A 19,866-nucleotide genomic window follows, 5' to 3' on the forward strand; every position below is an offset into this window, starting at 1 on the left:
GCATCTGCTCCTCAAGTACTTTTTTGTTTGAATTGCTAATAATGCCTATATGTAGCTTTCGAGACAGTGAAACTTGGTTTTCTAATTATTGTTTTTAAACTTTTCTGGTGCTATGGTTAATCCCTTGCTTTTTCTTTGAGAATGCCTACATTAGTAGTACGCAATAAAGAAAGGGTAGATGAATGGGAGAAAACATGAAAAGGAAGGTTCAAGGATAGAGGGATCTGAATCAAATAAAACGTGGAAAATGAAGGTAAAGAGAATTGGAATCTTCCTTGCAGTAAAAAGTTGATACGCCATAAATGGTTTGTTTCTCACTCGCATCTGTTCGTCGCTTGATGAGGTGCCAACTTCTTTTTCTTTTGTTCTCTTCACCGGATTTAGTTTTCTTATGTAGGAAATGCCATGCTAAAGATGAGTTTTCCTTTTTCATAAGTGGGTTAGATTTGATTACACCAAACTGGCTGGTTTGGGACTTCTTGAGTCTTGAAGAAGGCGCTAAGCCCAACACCTACATCGAACCTTATTACCATCTTCTGAGTCTAAAGCGTGCCCAAGAACACTTAAGAAGTTCCCTCGTTGGAAAAGAAAAAAAGAGTGAACAAAAAGACCCCATAGGGATGTCATTGAATAAGACTTGAATCAGATGTACTCTCCTATCTGCTTTTTTTTGTTGTTCACATAATTGAATTCAGATTCATATTCGAACACAAATGAAAACAGTTATATTTGGATCTGAATATACGAAATTCAATTTTACAATCTGAATTTGATCTAAATCCAAATCTGAAATCCTACATACTTTCAAAATGTAAAGGTATTGGATATAGGATTTTTTTTAAACTAAATCTGATCCGAATGTAAATCTAAATCCAAATCCAGTCAGATGTCATTTCTTAAATCCAAATGATATCTTAATCAAACATTAAATTTTTTTTACATATCAGATTTCTTTGGAATGATTCGGTCGAATCCAAATCAGACATCCATAGACAAGACTCCCTGCTCTGTGCTTCAAAGTCTGGACTAACTAATATTTAGTGCAGACTGAACAAATTGACACCTAGTTAGGACCTGGAACAGCAGAGCCAACGATCCCAAATGAAAATAACAAGAAATAACAACGAATGGAGATGATTTTGTGCATCCCACTAGGCCTGGCAAACAGGAGCAGCTGCTTGTTTCACTCGGGTCGGCTGGTGAAACGCTTGTTCTCAGCCGACTGATGTAAAAAATGAGAGGCTGCATTATATTCATAAATGAAGAAACCAAGTATTGTGGAGTAATGGTCGTCTCTCCCACGCACGTGAACTGACACGGGCAGATCATCCTGTCACAAAGCCAAAAGCAAGCTGGATTCCGTCAACTTGGTTCGTCTTCTAACCTGAAATAGAGAAAACAAAGTTCAAATCTATGCCAATACTAGCGCAGTTTGGTCTGCTGGCCGGTTTAAAGAAGATTGTTTTTCATAGTTTGGAAGTAGAACACGAACGGTTGAACGATGAAAGCTGGGCCCTTGAACAGCTTGGACGTTGTTTGATATTCAATCTGGTGATCCACGCTTGAATTTTAATTAGGACAGGATTTCTAAATAGATCTGAAAGATTTCCCACATAAAAGTTTGTACTTGGTTTTGCATTTTATACATCTGAATATGAGGGAACGGCCGCATCCAATCTCTTTGCATCGTCGTTAGCATGTTGGTTTTGCTCAGATCAATTTATTTTGGACACCAAATGTGTCTCCGCCATACAAAACTCAATCAAACACCATAAAAAAAATTCTTAATATGTTCAAGTTTGACTGCTTGAGGATTTGTTTTGGGCGAAAAGCAAAAAGTTCTTGATTTTCGTTAAAACATTTCCAGGTTGGATAAACAAAAGCAAGTGTTAGGAGTGGAGAAGAAATCCAAGATCCTTTGAACTCGTCTTCACAAACAAGTTATCTAAACAATCAAACTTGCCCTGAAAATTGTTTGTGGAAGATATTGGCCGTATCGGGCATTTTATCGGCTAAGTGTATATATCGGTCGATACGAGTGTACGAGACGATATCCACAAGATTGCTCCCGAGTCAGATTTATCTTCTCATGCATTTCCGTACTTCCTTTTCTTGTATTTTACGGACGGACGGATTTCATCGTTGAGAGAGAGGAGAGAGGATAATGTCGTTAACACTGGGAGTGAAGGGGTACCCGCCCTTCAGGCTCTCCCCTTTCCCAAAACCCACAACTCATTCTACGCGAGCGACCTTGTCGCTGAGAAGATTCACCACCAACTTCAGCTCTATCTTTTCCTTCCCAAGGTACCCAGTAATTTTGTTTTCTTCCTTCATTGTTCGCTTTCTTGGTTTCTTTCTGGTTGCGTTCTTCTTCTTCTTCTTCTTCTTTTTTCCCCCCACATATGCATTGATACGTGTTAGTTGGACTAGGTTCTGGATTAGTAAGTTCATGGGCTGTTGCATTTTCTCTTGAAACGGAAGTTCGATCTTAGAAATAAAGCATAGATGCCTAAAGGAGAATTTGCGACAATTGTGTAAGATATTTAGTCTAGTTGGTGCTTGATATCTGTTCGTATCGAAATGCTTAATTGGTCGATATGTTCGTAGTTCAGGTATGCTTTGTCGATGGTGTCAATAGAAGTTTAAATGGACTTCTATCAGGTGATGGTGTCATAGAAGCGCTGAACTTCTTCTGCCGTTTCGTCCTTATATTTACGACTTATGTCTTATAATTTTAGGTTTTCATTCGTTAGTATATAAATACTTGTGCAACTGATTTCTCATCTTCGACTACATGTGTAATTTTGAAATCAACTTGGTTCTAATTTTCTGTCCCTGTTTTGGAGAATCCAATTTTAGTTTTATTGCCTCCTATAATGGACGGATGTTTCCTGGCAGGCGCTCGGAACAAGCGGATGCCTTAGGCTTTGATCCTTTGGGTCTGTATCCAGATTTACCTGCTGAAGGCAATACGTCATGGATTGGCTTCCTAGATGAGTATGTAAACAGGCTAGAAGGCACTTCACGTGCAAAGCAGGAAAAGTCTTCCGCAACTAAGGGAGTAGCAGGTTTGATTTTAGATGTGGCAGTTGCATTCTTCTGCAGCTTCTTGCAGTTTGGCTCTTTACATAAAATTACTTCAGTTGATTGACCAGGGTAAAGGTTAGAAATGCATTGGTAACTTTTTTTTTTCCTTCATAACGAATCTTAGATTGTGTTACATATAATTTTAGTTCAGGTCCTCATCACACGCAGACGCACATACAAACATTGCAACTGAGAGAAAGTTTATGAAATACTCCCCCGCTTAAAAAATTTTCCTGGCTCCAGCATTGCAAGTGGCACTTGTGACTTGTCATTCTTGACATTACTTATCTTGCATTAGCGATCACTAATTACATTATATATTTTGATGAATAATAATTTCCATGGTGTGAACTGTGGCTTTTTATGAAGGATATGTGGTGAGGTGATAAAACTTAGTTTCTTTGTGTTGATTCATTCAATTTTCTTCTTTTTTGTAATCTGCAGCTGCTATTGAGGACAGTTCGATTGACTTTGGTGACTTCTTCAAGGGCCCACTTCCTGGAAAGTTTTTGAAGCTTTTAGGATATTTGGCCCTTTCCAGAGTTGGAGTATATATACCATTAGGTGGAGTAAACAGAGATGCTTTTCTTGGCAATCTGGATCAGAATAGTCTTTTGAGCACGTTGGATTCATTTTCTGGGGGTGGAATTGGTCGATTGGGTGTTTGTTCACTTGGAATTGTTCCATTTATTAATGCCCAGATTGTATTTCAGCTACTTGCCCAACTTTTTCCTAAGCTTCAAGAACTCCAGAAGAGAGAGGGTGAAGCAGGCAGAAAGAAAATTCTTCAGTATACACGCTATGCATCAGTGGGATTTGCAATAGTACAGGTTAGAAATAATTAAATCACAAGGCATTTATGTGCTACATAACTATTTGTGATGTGTTCATTCATCCATAAAGCGCTTTGCTTGCTTCTGGGACCATATAAAATTCTGTACACATGCTCAAGTACTTATGTACATTTCCCACATTCATGTATGCACTATGCATCTGTCATATTTGCAAGAGCACAGGTAAGAAGCAATTAGATCAGTTGTTTGACTACAGGAGACTATTCTTATTAAGCTGAAAAACTTGTGCTTGTCTGCACTTGCTTGGATTCATGTCCTTTGGTGGCAAAGTTGGGAATCTTTACATGTTTTTCTTGCCTTTCTCAAAGAAAATAAAAACTTGTTTTTTTCTATTGTTTCTCCATGGATATTCAACTTATGAACTCCAGAGAGGTAGTATCATCGGTAAGCGAAATAACTAGATTGTAGGTTGGAGTTTCTGGTGCTTGTGGTTGGAAAAAAATGCCTGAACTAGTTCCTTTGGCCTCTGATGGCTGTCGGAGGCTAGCAGTGACCAAGAGATCTGTAAATCCTGTTCTAATGGACAACAGATGATATCCAGCAGACTTTATTGCTCCATACTGAAATGGCTCATCTTGTTTCTTATCTTTGTTACCTAATTTTGTCATGTTTTCTCAATCTTATAGCCTTTGTCTGTTTATGAAGAGAATCATACTTCTGAACACTCAAGATATGCCCAATCATAAGTCCGTTTCTTTTTTATTTGATGGTGAACTTTTAGTTCTAAACAGTTGGCTGAAAAATGCTTATGCTCAGTAAAATTTTTGCGTGACAATACATCATCACTTCTAATGATGAGGAAAATTTTAGTGTGAAAATATGAGATCACTTCTCTTATAACTGAAAATTTTTAGTGGTCTATTGCTTGCATAGAGGATATTGGTTCCTAAGTATTTTAGTTTTGTTTGACATGCAGGCTATCGGGCAGGTCCTGTATCTACGCCCATATGTTAATGATTTCAGTGCTGAGTGGGCATTATCATCTGTAATGTTATTGACACTGGGAGCAGTAGTTACAACTTACATTGGAGAAAGGATTTCAGACCTGAAACTGGGAAACGGGACATCACTTTTGATCTTCACAAATATTATCTCATACTTGCCAGCTTCCTTTGGAAGGACCGTCGCGCAGGCCCTTCGGGATGGAAATTATGTTGGGCTTACTGCTCTGATTATCTCATTTTTCCTCTTGGTTCTCGGTATTGTTTATGTCCAGGTAACTTGGTATTCCTTGTACAAGTAAGCTAGTTGGATTACAAACACCATCCTAAAAGTGGCTCCAACTAATGGTTCGCAGGAAGCTGAAAGGAAAATACCTTTAAACTATGCATCTAGGTATAGTATCAGAAGCGGAGGTCTTCAAAAGTCTGCTTATCTTCCTTTTAAGGTTTGTATTAGAATTTTCTTTTCTCCTCTTTTGTACAATATTTACTGTCATTTAAACTCCATTATCAAAAGAAATTATTAGAAAGAAAATGTGTGCACTCTGATGGTGTTAGATACTTGATATTTGCTTATTCTTTCTGGTGCTTGACCCACGTTCTTTTGTTGATTGGACCATTTCATTTCTCAATCTATTTTGCTATAAGATTTTGGTAGTCCTTTCTTTACTTGATTTATAATGGTAATGACTTGATGTTCCTTGAGTAGGATTCATTCTTGAAATCGTTTATTGCTGCAACTTTGCGTTCTAACAATTAGCAGCTAGATAATGGCAAACTTCTTGAATAACTTAATGGTGTAGTTATAGAACAATCCTGTGGCTCGGGTTACCTCGTTGTGCCTAATGAATTACTATATTGTTGATAAATAAATGTGAACATGTCCACCATATCCACCATACTCTCTTTTGTCATTACTACAGTTCTTTGCATGAACACACTGTGTAATAATCTCTGATAGATCTGATGCAGGTGAACAGTTCAGGAGTTATGCCTATCATTTTCTCGACCTCATCTTTGGCTTTGCCTGGTACCTTAGCACGCTTTACTGGGATAGCTGCACTGAGAAAAGCTGCAGTTGCTTTCAATCCAGAAGGTAAACTTATGCATTCCCTTTTTCAGGTTATTTTATTTATGTTCTGCATTTTTCTCCCTATCCTAACTGGTGTGTGCTAAGAAGCAGTTTGTACGCACACGTGTGAGAATTTACATATTATGTATGTATACAATAACCATTAACTGAGAACTTAACGAGAACGTCGAGAAGCTTCTAATGGAAAGACATCAGAAGCCAATAGGATAGAAAATATCCGGGAAAGCTACATTTTGGTTTTTTATAGCATTGCCACAATAAAGGTATTGGCTGGCTGGGCAACTATCTTGGTGATTCAGGTTTCGTTATAAATTTCAGGAAGGTCTCAGAAATTAAGTCGTCAGAAAGATAACTTAAATCAATAACAAAGGAAATATTTGGCATAGCAAAATCCTTGTATAAAAGTAAGACAAAGTTGTAAAAAGCATTATAAGTATAAAAAATTGTAAAAAAATGCCTAATCAAATATAAAAAAAAATATATCAGCAAACGTTATCACTATTATGATGAAAGGTCCTAATGCTTGATATTGAAGAGTCTCCACATTTTTTGGCTTTTAAATGTCTTATTTTTAAACTTATAGCTTTCACTAGTACAATATCTTCAAAATGTTGCTGAGATCTGTGAGTCTGACTATGTTTTCAAGGAAAGGCAAAAGTGCATCACAAGCATGAAAAGTAGCATTAACATGTAAAGCATTGTTCCTCCGGAAGTTGCATTTTGTTTGTCCATTTTTTTAACTCTTTGTACGATTTCATAATGCTCAATGGAAAATAATGGCATGATTGCACTTGAAGGAACAGTCTACAAATCTATGCATCTCAAGATCATGATGGTCTTTTATATTAATTATTGCTTAATTTCTGTAAATGTGTTTTCGAATGGATAACAACTTGGTCCCTTGTTATTGGTTTTGGAAACTGATGAAGTGTTGCTATTTTATTAGATTTTAATTTCTTCTGTTTGTAACAAACATTTTCCCTATCATATTGTTCTGCAGGTGCTCTGTATCTTCCGACAAATATCCTACTGATTGCATTCTTCAATTACTACTACACATTTCTTCAATTGGATCCAGATGATGTGAGTGAGCAATTGAAGCGTCAAGGTGCATCTATACCACTTGTGAGGCCTGGAAAAAGCACGGCTACATTTATTAGGACTGTAAGTCATTCTTTTTCATTTTTACATCAATCTTTTCTGATTTTTATTATTGGGAAAAAAGGATTTTTGTGTTTTATGGAGGTTACCTTAGCTCACCTCATATAATATTGGGAGAGACTTCTGTGGTATTATTTTAACTGGAGAACCTTCCAAGCCTGTTCATTAGGCCTCATCTCAGGCAAAACCAACGATACTTTCACCTGGTGAATCTAGATTCTGTTTCTCTTTCCTGTTCAAAGGTTATGCATCGAAGTTGGGCTTGCATATGCTTGCACAGTATCAAAATTTGCTTCCCTATTCGATTGAACCTCATTTATGATATATTATTTGTTTAATTTCAAAATATGCTGGACAATGGACACATATGACCATGCTGTGCATAATAATCATGTTGCATTAACGTGATGTTCAGTCAGTTCTGCGACGATGTTTTAAATGCATTGATATAAAATTGAAAGTGAACCAACTCATAGATCTAGTCTTCTCCATTCCCAAAATTTGAATTATTACTGGGCAGTTGATCCGTTATCTCTGCAAAATGTAGGTTCAGCATGCTTCTTAAAATTGAGCTTATAGATAAGCAGGTTTTACTGTCCCAATTGACAGGTTTACCTCATAAATGAAGCTGGCTACCTCTGAAAACTTTCTGTGTCAAGGAATTATGTTCAGTGCATGCCTGCACCGTCTGTTTTTGTATCATTTCTTCTAGAACTTGTTCCATTTAGAAAATTTTCCTGGTGGTGCAGGTTCTCAGCAGAATATCTGTTCTGGGTTCTTCCTTTTTAGCAGTGATGGCTGCTGGCCCTGCCGTGATTGAACAGGTGACACATCTTACAGCCTTCCGTGGGTTCGCTGGGACATCCGTTCTCATACTTGTGGGGTGTGCAACGGATACAGCCAGGAAAGTTCAGGCAGAGATCATTTCCCAAAAGTACAAGAATATTGAGTTCTATGATATTAACAATAGCTTGTGAAGTCCCTGCGTTTAAATTGCTCTTGGTGCCTCTAATATGAAAAAGGCTACTCCATGCAAGAGGCCACGCGTTACGCCTCTACTTTGGCAACTTCTGTAAGTTGAATTTCACAAAGATGAAGTTATTGTATATCCTCAGTCTATCATGTTAACACCAATTAGAAATTCATTTATTAACAATTCTTTGTTAGCTAGACTGTGATTGCCAGCCTTGAGTAGTCGCTTTACTTGTCGATGTTGAAATTCAACAAACTTAGACGACAAAAGTTAACTAATTGATAACAGTAGTAACATAAGCGTTTCATATTTAAATCTCTATGTTTAAAACACGGTGATTTTAATTTGTAAACGAAAATGGCAAAAAGTAAAATAAAAACCAAATAATTCTTCGTGTTTGGGCCAACTCAGGGATTCTCTTTAGTTTGCTTTCGATCGTCTCTTGGGTGATACTTTTTCATGATAAACGATGTTGGACTTGCTACACACGTGATGGCGTAAGTCTTGTCCTTCAAAAAGTGTCTTTTGTTGATTCTTTTCATGCGTTTGGTTATTTATCCACTGATTCAAGATTTGTAGGATCTGAGATTCAGATCCTTCAGACTTTTCTCGAGTAAAGGTTTTGAATATAGGTTTCATGTAGAATCTAAGTATGAATGTTGTCACATCGGCATTTCCGAGTTGGAAAGAAAATCTTCTGTTACATCAATGCTTCTATGTGGATGATCTCTCTCGCCCTCTCTTGCTCGTGTGCGCCTGTTCGCCATGGCAGTAGCGACGATGGGTGGCACTTATAACCAAAGGCATGCGTCATTAACCTTAGAGAGCATCACTCACTGCATTGTTTGCGTCATGGAACTTGCCATCGGTGACCCAAAAATGCACTAATGGTTCACTCAATTCGCCCTTCAACAATGGCGAATGCTGTTGCAAACCAACATGGTACCCAAATGGGCCGGGCAACCATTTGCTTCTGCAGGTAAAAATTAAGTGACTGAATTTAAAATAACTCTTCTCAAATTCATTGTACTACAAATCGTCAGTAATTTGTGTCTGTGCAACCTATGTGAGCATTCAAAATTTTGGAGTTCAGCAAAAAAGTTGGTTGACTTTTATTTCCTTACAGAATCCTATCGTACAATTAAAAAATGTATAATATTTTAGTAGATTATATAGGTTGTTCATCATAACGATCAGCACTATTCTGTTCTCGTTTAGATACCCATTTTTATTTTTTTATATTCTTTACCAAAGATGATTCTAGTGTTTAATTTATTTATGTTCCAGAAACTTGGAAGTAGTCCATAGATCAAGGGAACAGCTTATTTTCTTCATCAAAATTGACACGTGTAACGTATTAACAGATTTCCAACTAAATACAAAATATAAGTGCGTGATTTTTTTTTTTAATGACCTGAGCTTTACACTCCACCACTACCACTTAGGATTAGCCTGAGCATCAGCCGACTCGGCCCGGCTCGATAAGGAGCCGGGTTCAAACCAGCTCAACAACCGAAACTTGGATTTGGATTTGGCTCGACCATTCAAATCCAATCTTGAGCTTGGCCTAAGCTCGACCTGATTAAAATAAAAATTTATTTTTAATATAAAATAATATATATATATATATATAATCTTAATAAAATATTATATATATTAATAAAATAAATATTAAATAAATATCAAACCCACCAGTTTATCGGGCTCAACCAGGTCAACCCTATAAATTATCAGGCGGATCCGATGACTTTTTTTCGGGTCCCAGCTTTGGCCTAAGTTGGATTGGGTACCGGGTACACATGCATGGTTTGAGGCTTAGTTAGCTCTCATTCTCCTCTTTCCAAATCTTGAGTTGTGTGGGTGGGTGGCTATAATCCAAGGAAATTTACCCTGACCTGTGGCGGCAAACCCAGGATGGGTGGATGGGTTTGAAATATGAAAATAAAAGAATTAATCTGAAATAGAGCTAATAAGGTGGAAGAATTAATTGTAAATTTGCCCGTTTTCCAACAAGTAAAGAACATGAATTAATTAAAAAAATGTGCCTTTTTAAAGAAAAGTAAAGAACATACGGGTAAAATAAAATTAAGGACTCCTAAAGGACCAAAATACCCTTTATACAGAACCGTGTTCAGCCGAAGCATCCAGCGCGGCCTGGTTGTCTTGAGGGGACAGAAAGGGGAATTCACAATGTCTGCATCCTTTGAACTTCTCATCCTTCCTGCTCATTATTGGTGGAGGTGGAACCGAGTACTGTTTTCTTGGTTCATAATCAAAGGGGAAAAAAATATGACTAATACCAAAAAAAAAAAATCATGTACATTCTGCGGTAACCTACGGTGGCACTTGATTATTTACTTTACTTTTAAGATATGGAATCTGAAGATTTTACTCTTAAAATTTCAAAACCGTTGATTTTTAACAAAAATTTAAAATCCTTTTTTGAAGGGGCATTGATGACGCTATAGATTTGTGAACCGTGCATCTCAAGTTAAAATCATTCTTCAGTTGACCAACTTAACTTGACGTATAATGAAAATCATAAATTGGTGGGTCTCAAATTTATGAACGTGAATTTGAGGTAGGCCTTGTGTTAACTTAAACCTTAAGGCGTTTCGATCCCATCTTCATGCTTACGGGAATAATGAAATTCATCCTTTTGCTTATTGTGGAGTAGGATTCAACAGATTTTAACGATTGGTTTTTTGGTGCTGTTAACGGCTAACAATTGATGATGTAACAACTCGACCCACTCTTGTGATCGGACTCCAGATTAGGCAGATCCCAATCCACCCCTTATCAATTTAGACTCCAACCTCCAAAAAATTAAAAACCAAGACAACCATCTATTCAGTAATTTTTTATAAGCAGATCTCTCAACTTTTTTTTTCAACATTTACATCCATCTCCAAATATAATAAGTTCAATCGATTGTACGAAGCAATGCAATTTAGCAAGAACATCATGTGGGTGGCGCACCATTTATTCTCTACTTGATAAACCCAACCCACTCTTAATCCCTAACAATTTTGATTTAGAAAGAAACCATAACTATTACCCACTTTAACAATAAAAGTGTCTTGAAAATAACTCATAATTTTAAATATAAAACTAAACTTTTGAGTAATGGACGACGAGTAATAGCAGGATACTTTACTTTGCTCACGATCACCAGCACCAACCGTAACTTATTCAAGAACACGTTCATTTTTGGCGGCATCACATGGAAACTCCTGCGCGTAGATGGCTCACCAAAGAGCTCAGGCTAGTGCGAGACGACCCGCTCGGCCCGACAGCTCTCTTCGCAGCGCAGCCGATCTCCATCGCCTTGGCTCTCGCGCGACAGCCCTCTTCCCCCAGCATCAGCTCCACCACTCTCCTGCCCACCGTCTCCCGCGCCACCACTCCTCCCGTGGGAGTCACCGTCCGGATTCCAGCTCCAAGGTCATCGACCACCATCTTCTCGTTCAGAGGCTGCTCTGCCATGAGGGGCAAAGTCAACATGGGCACCCCAGCCGAGAGGCTTTCCATGACCGAGTTCCAGCCGCAGTGTGTCAAGAAACCACCCACGGCGGGATGGGACAAGATCATCAACTGTGGTGCCCACTCCTTCAAGAGCATCCCCCTTCCGGCCAGACGCTCTTCGAACCCAGCGGGCGCCTCCCATGCTTTCGACCTTACTACCAGCACAAACGGGCAACCGCTGGCCTCCAGCCCCCGCGCGATCTCCGTCAGCTGGCTGTTCGCAGCGGGTGCTTGCGACCCGAAGGAGGCGTAGATGACGGACGCCGGGCGACCTCCGCGGGCGTCCAGCCAACTGGTGCACGTATTCCAGACGTGGGAACTCACGTCAGCCCGCCTCCTTTCCGCCACCTCGTTGAATAGGGAAACGGGGCCCAGGCACCAGACACGCCGGTAGTAACGGGACAGCACGTGAGACACATAGAGCGGCTCGAGCTCGAGGAAGGTGTTGAGTATGGCGCCGTGGCTCCGGAGCTCGGCTTGGGCACATTCGGCGACGACCTCCGCGAACGGGTTGGTCTCATCAGAAGCGTTTATTAATGGCATGGGGATCTGGGATTTGGTGAGCACGACCTTGGTGGGCAACCCGGGAACCTCGAAGGCCTCGGAATCCGAGAGCACATTCTTATGAGGCTTGTTTGATTCAATGGACTTGCAGACGCAGGTGGCATAGGCACTCAACCCATGGAACACCAATCTGGGGATGTTGAACTTGGAAGAGGAGTCGAGGGTCCAAGGGAGGAAGAAGTCGGAGATGATGCAGAGAGGAGGAGGGACGACGTCGCCGGAGTCGACCATCTTCTGTAGGGATAGTTCGAAGGGCTGCCGAAGACGTTTGGTGGCGAGGTAGAAAGGGACGAAGAGGTCCATGGAGGGGAGTTGGTTGGTGTTCTCGCAATGAGGAGGGAGATTCTGAGAGAGTGGGAAGTCCATTACCTCAAGCCCAACGTTTGGCGTTTGAGAGAGGCTGTGGAGGATGGACTGAGCGTTGGCGGGCGTAGTGAAGATGGTGACCTTGACGCCCTGATAGGAAAGCATCTTTGCGAGGTCGAGCAGTGGGAGGGTGTGGCCTTGTGCCATGAAGGGGAAGACGATCAGATGTGGTGTTACCGCCATGGCAAAACCTCTCTCCCTTGGACCAAGCAACTGGGATGTTCTCAATGGCCAGGTTTTTGTCTTCTAGTTTTCTTAGTGGGCGCAATTGCTGAACCAAATAAATTGTTACCGCACCTGTCCACCCTCATTGTTCACGAGACATACCTAAAAGCTTTTGTTAGGTGTCTTTTTCGCTACTGTATCTCTTATATATGCTATATGAATTGTCAGTAGAATCTTCTCATTTAATTAATTAAATCAGCTGAATTATTGTTTATATTGAAATGGATAGAGATTGACAAAGAGTTGGTCGATGATGCTCGAGCATATTCTTGTTCAATTTGAGTACCTACTTATTTTTTTGTTGGTATCTATGGACTGAGCACTTATGTGTCTTGAAACTCATATCCAATGTTGCTAATGTGAAACTTGCCACATTTTCTGATTTATTTGACAGTCGCCAATTAAAGGGAGACGTTTTTCTACCTTATGTCCCATATGGCCGATTTATCCAACCATTTTTAGGCAATAGCCTTTTACTTTTCCTTTCTTAAATCTCGTGCTAGTAATTAATTATGGGCATTCATCTTTAATCCAACATCATGTCTTTTTCGTGTGCAGGACGAAAAGAAAACATCTTTTCTGCTTTTTCCTTTTCTGCTGCTTCAGAGAATCAGAACCGTGGCAAGCGGCTTTACTTGAGGGGAAGGTCGGATGATCTGCTACCCACCATTTTACAAACAAAAATATAAATATGTAAGTTTCAAGGGAAGTTGCCTCGGGAGGCCAATTCGTTTCACCTTCCTTTTTTTCTTTTTTCTTTTTTACCATGTAGAATTATTTACCAGACCTCCATTGACTGTCAACTCAGATATGGGGACTGTAAATGTCAGGGTGTCTTCACAGATTGATGATTCTATGATGTGATGTCGGGTTTCTATCTCTGATATAACCGCGATTTCCTGGTTAAGACGTTACTTTGAGTGGCATAAAAAGGATGATTGTTCATGTTTCTGTAGTTAAAAGTTCATAAAATGAGAAAATGTTCCATATAGTACAGAAATTGTTTACGCTGATACCCTGTTAAGTTGTCACAGAATTGGCTGAAGTATTAAAACTAACATAACAAAGAATGTTTCACCTGCGCCATTCCAGAGGTTCTAGATCCAACAACATATAATTCAAAGGACGACCGTAATTTGGCTTCCCTTCTTTAAGATAGGCTCAATAAAAAGGGCGGGCGGCCTGTCGCTCCTTTTATTTTAGGGAGGATAAGATAAGATGCAGAGGTAAGCAATCTGAATCAAACTGAATAACATGAATCAGTTCAGTTGGACTAAATAAGTTCCGGTCGGTATCAGGCATTATCCGTCACCATGTTCAGCCAACTGGATGTTGCCCAATCAGATTCGGGACTAGATCCAAACTTGGATATCCAAAATAAAAGGCAGAATAAAAATTTTCCAACGCAACCGGATAAAGATGTTCACTGACTGAAACCCATCAGATTCAGGAAGAAAAACTCAATAACTATTTCAGATTCGATTAGTAATCAATGAACCTGGTATAGAACCGGATGTGTGTTAGATTCAGTAAGGAAACCCTATACCTATTTCAAAGTAGGTTGGTAATCGGATCGGAATTCTATGTAGGACTCCAAATTACTAACCACACCAGAAATTCTTCATTAAATGCAATTAAAGTTTTAATTTATATCCAGGCGATTGACATCCCTATTAGAAATGGACATCTTACAAGTACTATTTGTGAAATAATAAATCCAGCTCTAGGAAATCCTATTGAAAGAACAAGTGTTTTGAACGTTTTTTGGTATACAGATAGTTACTCATAAAAGTAGATTGACCAACTGTGCAAGAACTTAAGCACAACACTTACATTAAATTTTAAGTAACATAAACTCATTTCCTGACTACTTAGCTGCATAATAAACTCAGTTTCTGACTACTTAGCTACATATCCTAGTAACCATAACCAGAGGCTAGATTTTACTTGTAGAATGCCAATTTCAAGACTGCATTCGTCAATGGCCTAAAGGTCAAAGAAGAAATTACGAAGTAAAAATCATGTAGAAATAGAGCCACAAAAGAACCAAAATGACAGAGAACATCCTAACGACCAACAAATTAGTCACCATTTCTGAATAGTATATTGATCAATTTAATTGATCAGAAAAAGTAAACAACAGTTTGTTGAGTTCATTTTTGCACCGATGGCCTCAAATTCTTAACGTTATGCTTGTCATAGGTTACAAAAGTAGCAAACTCTTTTAACAGCTCACTTATTTGAAGGGACAAGACCACGAATTCCGAGCCTTAGTCTAAAGGATAGTGTAAATTCTATCAGTTATCCCTAGAATGTGAATTTCAAACAATCACGATCTAAAGGATAAAATCTAAACTCAATCAGATTACCAGAATAAATTAAAAATAAGTAGGGTACAAAGGATACGAAACTAACCAACTAAATGTACAGCTATAGCAACTTCATACCACTGATTTCGAATGTGGAGAACCAAATTCATACAGCTTTAAAAGCTAGGTTACTAATATGGTAAATTTGTGTTAATGCAAGACACAAAAATCCAACCAAAACAATCAAAATAAGATAAAAATGCTTGCAAAATCAGGGAAGAGAAAACAAGATGAGTAATGCTACGTGAGCAAATATCATCAATGAGCTAAAACCTCAATAACAGAGAAATTAAAATATGATTAAGATTGGAAAGGAACTAAAACAACTCTTCAAAAGCTTGCAATTCAATCAACCATCAACAAGGGCAAAGGCCACTGGAATGAATTCATGATTTTACCATTGATCTGCCGATGGTTGAACAAATTTTCTCATATGGTGTAGTATCCGTACAACTAGGATCTTTCACTACAAGACTGAGCAAGACTGAGCTCAGCATTCATGTGGCTTGAGGCCGGACACAGTATGTGTGGGTGTCTATATATATATATACACCCCTCCACTATTTGACCATCCGATCAAGGAAATTATTTGTATCTGCTTCATGTGTATGTGTGTTGTGTGCGAGCAAGTTGAATATTGACACACTGCAGAGGTACCTCCTTCATATATACATCACAAGTTGCTTTGACATCAAAATCATAGTATTTACCAAAGCTAAAGCAAGCAGCATGACGCCACAAAGACGAGCTTAACATTGTCCGCAGTCAATCACCTGAAAAGGGAAAAGTTGCTTATGGAAGTTTACACTGTATACATAAAGAAAGTATAACAGCATAATACCTACATTTAACAAGTTTTTAGGGGAACAGCTTAATGTGAGTTTACACTGTATACATAAAGAAAGTATAACAGCATAATATCTACATTTAACAAGTTTTTATGGGAACAGCTTAATGTGACTATGTACCCACTGTCATACACAGAATTCTATTATCAAAAAATATTCAAGGATAGCAACAGTATGATAAATTAAAAACTTCCAGAGATATTTTTGTACATAACTCTGAAAAAAACAAGATTATCAAGTTCTTGAAGTGCAGGAACTGGAATCTAGATTCTTATACATGTGAATCAGCTTACCTGGAGATCAGCAAACACCACTCTCGTAATATGATCCATTCTGCTAAACCTACTCTAGGTTTTTTCTTTTCTTTTCTACTTTTTATTGCAATATACAACTTCAACATTAGAATTTGAAAAGCAATAGACAGATTTGCATACAATATAACAAACCATGAATGGTGGGTTTCTTCCTTGAATTAGTAACTATTGTTGAATACTCAATAGACGCGTCTATGAGCATGGATGCCAAACTAACACTCCCTAGAGTATAAACACTTTATGGTTTGTGGCTCATTTTGTTTGACAGAGAACAAGTCTCTCCATTTTGTATCAATTTAGAAAAATGAGAAGGTAGGGATGCTACACCTTCATCTCCCCTTTGTATTAAATACAAAGCCATATATATATATATATATATATATGTATATATATATATATATATAGAAATATATATAGAAGAGGGAGGGAGAGAAAGAACTATGTCAACTATCTTGTAACCATTCAATTGGAGATATGTGTGGCTGAGATGCCTCCAAGAAAAAGGAAGTCTCTCTTCCTTTTTTGGGGTATCTTCATCCTGCGATAGAACTACCTTTGCTGTTGCCATTTTTTTTGGTCTGAGAGTACCTCTGCTGCACACCTCTCCTCGTACAATGGTTGAGGACTAGTTAAAACACAATTGACACCATTAATGGTTCACAACCTAAGGACATTGTTATATATAAATATATATAAACTTTTGTCAGTTCTGACACTCATGCAAAGTTATATATGCCAACGTTTGTCAGTATCCATGCAATATATGAAAATGCCATTTACCACTTCAGAAAAGTTGTCTTTCAGATGAGAGGAGACGTTATATTAGCAGTGGACATCATATTTTCACATGATTTTCAAAGATTTCTAAAATTACATTCTTTCTTTGTAATAGTCATTCAAAACCTGAAAGTATCATATAATAGTCATTAGACTTACTGAAATTTCTCAGACTAGTGATATTTGTTAAAAGGCATTCACTAGTTACTAAAGCTAATTTTCTATTATTTCAACTTTCATTGCTGAAAATAGATAGTACATGACTCGTTCAACATTTGGGCTCACGGTAAATGTATATGAGTGCTATAGGTGATGTATATATATTCTAATAGGAATGGAACTAATGCTTCTTGATTCTCAAGTCCCAGTGGGTGCATTTGCCTGCAGAAACATAATTTCAAAGCAACGTACTGTCCCCATGTCTGTCCTACTAAGAACATTAAACATCCTATTTGACAAACCATTAGTCAGTGCCATGTTAAAAACTTAAAAATGAAGAAAGGAACCAAGCAGCCAATGCAATGAAAATTTCTCAAGGAGTAACACATACACAAAGGCGTGCTCAGACACGTAGGCATGAATAAGAAGTCATTCTGTGGACTATGTATGCTTCACTAAAGTGCACCAAATTCCCAAAAGAGATCAACTTAAATGTACATTGAAAATGTCCCTGTATTCTGCTTTTCGGCCCACTCTTGGAAAACAAAATAACAAATCAAGAGAAGAACAGCACAAAGACATGAAGAAAATATCATAAACTACAATTCATGCTCAGCAAAGTTCTTCGTGAGTTTTCTTCTCTACGTTTTTCTAGCAATGCTCAGTACACATCCAACAAGCTCAATCAGTAAAAACCCAACGCACTAACAAACAGTGTAGCAGCATCATCTACTCAATCTAAACAAAATCTAACCAGTAGGCGAAAAATATTAAGGCTAAAAAAGGCAGGATATGGACCAATTAGCACATAATACGCATATCCGAGACATGAACTCTGAACAACAATGCTTGTTGAAGATAGTCTAACCTTTCATCTCAGAACCATCCAGTCGCAATGCTTCAGGCTTTGAGGAAAAAGGGCATGCATTTTTTTTCTTCTGCCCGCGCTTCCTTTTCGATAATAACTTCGCTATCTGCAGCTGAGTCTCAGCTATTATCTCGGTCCTCTTCAGCTCCATCTCCCCCCTCTTGACCTCTGCCTCCAGCCGCATCCTCTCAGTATCCCTGTACATCTCCATCCTCGCCATCTCTATCTTCAACAGCGAATCCGCGAGCATTCGGATGCTCGCCGCAACGTCGTCGCTCGACCCTCTTCTCCGCTTGAACGAAAGGCCCTCCCCAGAGCCACAGTCATCATTCGCCACCTTGCTCTTGGGCGTGCTAGTGTCGCTCTCGCCCTCCTTCTGATGGTTTGGCACCAAGGTGTTCGACCCGTCGTCCCGATCGCTCACCTGCAACCCGACTACGCCTTCTTCGGCAATGGCGCCAGGAGCACGGGTGTGATCCTGCATCTTAATCGGTAGCATCTGTTTCAGATGATCATCAGACTCGTCTAATTCAACTTTGGGCAACTCCTGCAAACCCAGATCCGTCAGGGCCGGCTCGACCACCCCGTCAAAGCAATTTCCAGCTAAAAATCTCGACTGAGGGCAGGAGAGGCCCCGGAGAAGGTTATCCATTCGGGAGTAAAACTGCCACGAAGAAGCGGCGAGACCGCCGGCCTGGACGCCTGAGGATTCGGCACGATATCGCTTCTTCATGGACTCTATCTTGTTCTTGCACTGGTTCGGAGTCTTCGAGGGCTTAGCACCGCAGCTCCGAGCAGAGACCTGTCGAGCGATCTCCTCCCAGTCGCTCCCCTTCAACTTGGCCCGATTGCGCAGCAGCCATTTGGATTCGTAAACGTCCAGGAGGCTCATAACACCGCCCTCGCTCCATTCGTCCCGCTTCGATGACGACGATGACCTTTCGGGATTCTTTGACGACGACGCCACAGCCATCTCACCGTTGACCAATTCGGTCTGGGTAGATTGCAGGAACGCATGAGGAGGGTACCCACCATGGTGGGCGTTCCCCTCTTCCTCCATTTCCCCCTCCGCCAATCACCAGACTATGATCCTGCACCCAGAAGAAGCACTGGAGAGAACCATGTGGGGATCAATCTCTAACGCCTAGTCCCACCCATCTCAAACGCCAAAGGTAACAGACGCGAGGTTTATGGATTATGCAGGCAAGGATCAACAACCCATTAACCATGAACATCGAGAATGGATGCTCTCTCTCTCTCTCTCTGTTCTCTAGAGAAAAGGAGAGTAGGTTGAGTAGTGAAGAGAAGCACGAGAGCAGCGCTGACGATGATGAAGAAGGAAGGGGGAAGAAGGGTGGGCCATGGTGATTAGCAGATTAAGGATAGGCTCTCCACCTTTTTGCTCTTTCATCTCCACTCGCTCTCCTTTTGTGGTTTCTGCTTTTTGGTCACGAAGAGGAGCTTCTTGTCAGTCTCGTAGAGTCTAGCGGTTGAAGGGAAGGGGTGACGTCAAGGACGTTTCACAACCACTTGTTAGTGGACAGTAAAACCTCATTTTCACCTCACCACCGTGTTCTGGTAGCAACCAAGTAGTCATCGTTCAAATTTTCATCAATTTGGAGATTAACAGACTGCAACCAGTTCTTTTCCAGGATACACATTTCAGATGTCTTAATTCATATTAAAAGCCCTTGAATATAAACTTTTGCTTAAATAAACCAAAATCCCTGCCGTTGGTTAGC

General features: G+C 39.5%; 3 protein-coding genes across 3 annotated transcripts; 1 reads left to right on the forward strand and 2 right to left on the reverse strand.

Annotated features, from left to right (window-relative positions):
- The first annotated feature begins 2,129 nt into the window (after positions 1-2,129).
- Positions 2,130-8,306, forward strand: LOC116251679 (preprotein translocase subunit SECY, chloroplastic). The gene is made up of 8 exons (XM_031626073.2): positions 2,130-2,304; positions 2,899-3,068; positions 3,532-3,917; positions 4,858-5,157; positions 5,239-5,328; positions 5,855-5,978; positions 6,976-7,139; positions 7,886-8,306. Exons 1-8 carry the CDS (start codon positions 2,165-2,167, stop codon positions 8,111-8,113), a joined length of 1,602 nt encoding a protein of 533 aa, XP_031481933.1. The 5' UTR covers positions 2,130-2,164; the 3' UTR covers positions 8,114-8,306.
- A 2,681-nt stretch (positions 8,307-10,987) lies between these two features.
- LOC116249973 (scopoletin glucosyltransferase-like) lies at positions 10,988-12,915 on the reverse strand. Its single transcript, XM_031623286.2, has one exon. The coding sequence runs from the start codon at positions 12,745-12,747 to the stop codon at positions 11,329-11,331; it is 1,419 nt and encodes a 472-aa protein (XP_031479146.1). The 5' UTR covers positions 12,748-12,915; the 3' UTR covers positions 10,988-11,328.
- A 2,521-nt stretch (positions 12,916-15,436) lies between these two features.
- On the reverse strand, positions 15,437-19,574 carry LOC116249974 (trihelix transcription factor ENAP1-like). The gene is made up of 2 exons (XM_031623287.2): positions 18,125-19,574; positions 15,437-15,931 (listed from the first exon to the last, which is right to left on the reverse strand). Exons 1-2 carry the CDS (start codon positions 19,182-19,184, stop codon positions 15,924-15,926), a joined length of 1,068 nt encoding a protein of 355 aa, XP_031479147.1. The 5' UTR covers positions 19,185-19,574; the 3' UTR covers positions 15,437-15,923.
- Between the last annotated feature and the right edge of the window lie 292 nt (positions 19,575-19,866).

Source organism: Nymphaea colorata, chromosome 3 (genome assembly GCF_008831285.2).
Source record: "Nymphaea colorata isolate Beijing-Zhang1983 chromosome 3, ASM883128v2, whole genome shotgun sequence".
Taxonomy (NCBI): Eukaryota; Viridiplantae; Streptophyta; class Magnoliopsida; order Nymphaeales; family Nymphaeaceae; genus Nymphaea; species Nymphaea colorata.

Coding starts and splice junctions, on each gene's coding strand:
- LOC116251679 (XM_031626073.2), top strand. CDS start 2,165: ATGTCGTTAACACTGGGAGTGAAGGGGTACCCGCCCTTCAGGCTCTCC. Junction 2,305..2,898: donor TCTATCTTTTCCTTCCCAAG/GTACCCAGTAAT, acceptor GTTTCCTGGCAG/GCGCTCGGAACAAGCGGATG. Junction 7,140..7,885: donor CGGCTACATTTATTAGGACT/GTAAGTCATTCT, acceptor CTGGTGGTGCAG/GTTCTCAGCAGAATATCTGT.
- LOC116249973 (XM_031623286.2), bottom strand. CDS start 12,747: ATGGCGGTAACACCACATCTGATCGTCTTCCCCTTCATGGCACAAGGC.
- LOC116249974 (XM_031623287.2), bottom strand. CDS start 19,184: ATGGAGGAAGAGGGGAACGCCCACCATGGTGGGTACCCTCCTCATGCG.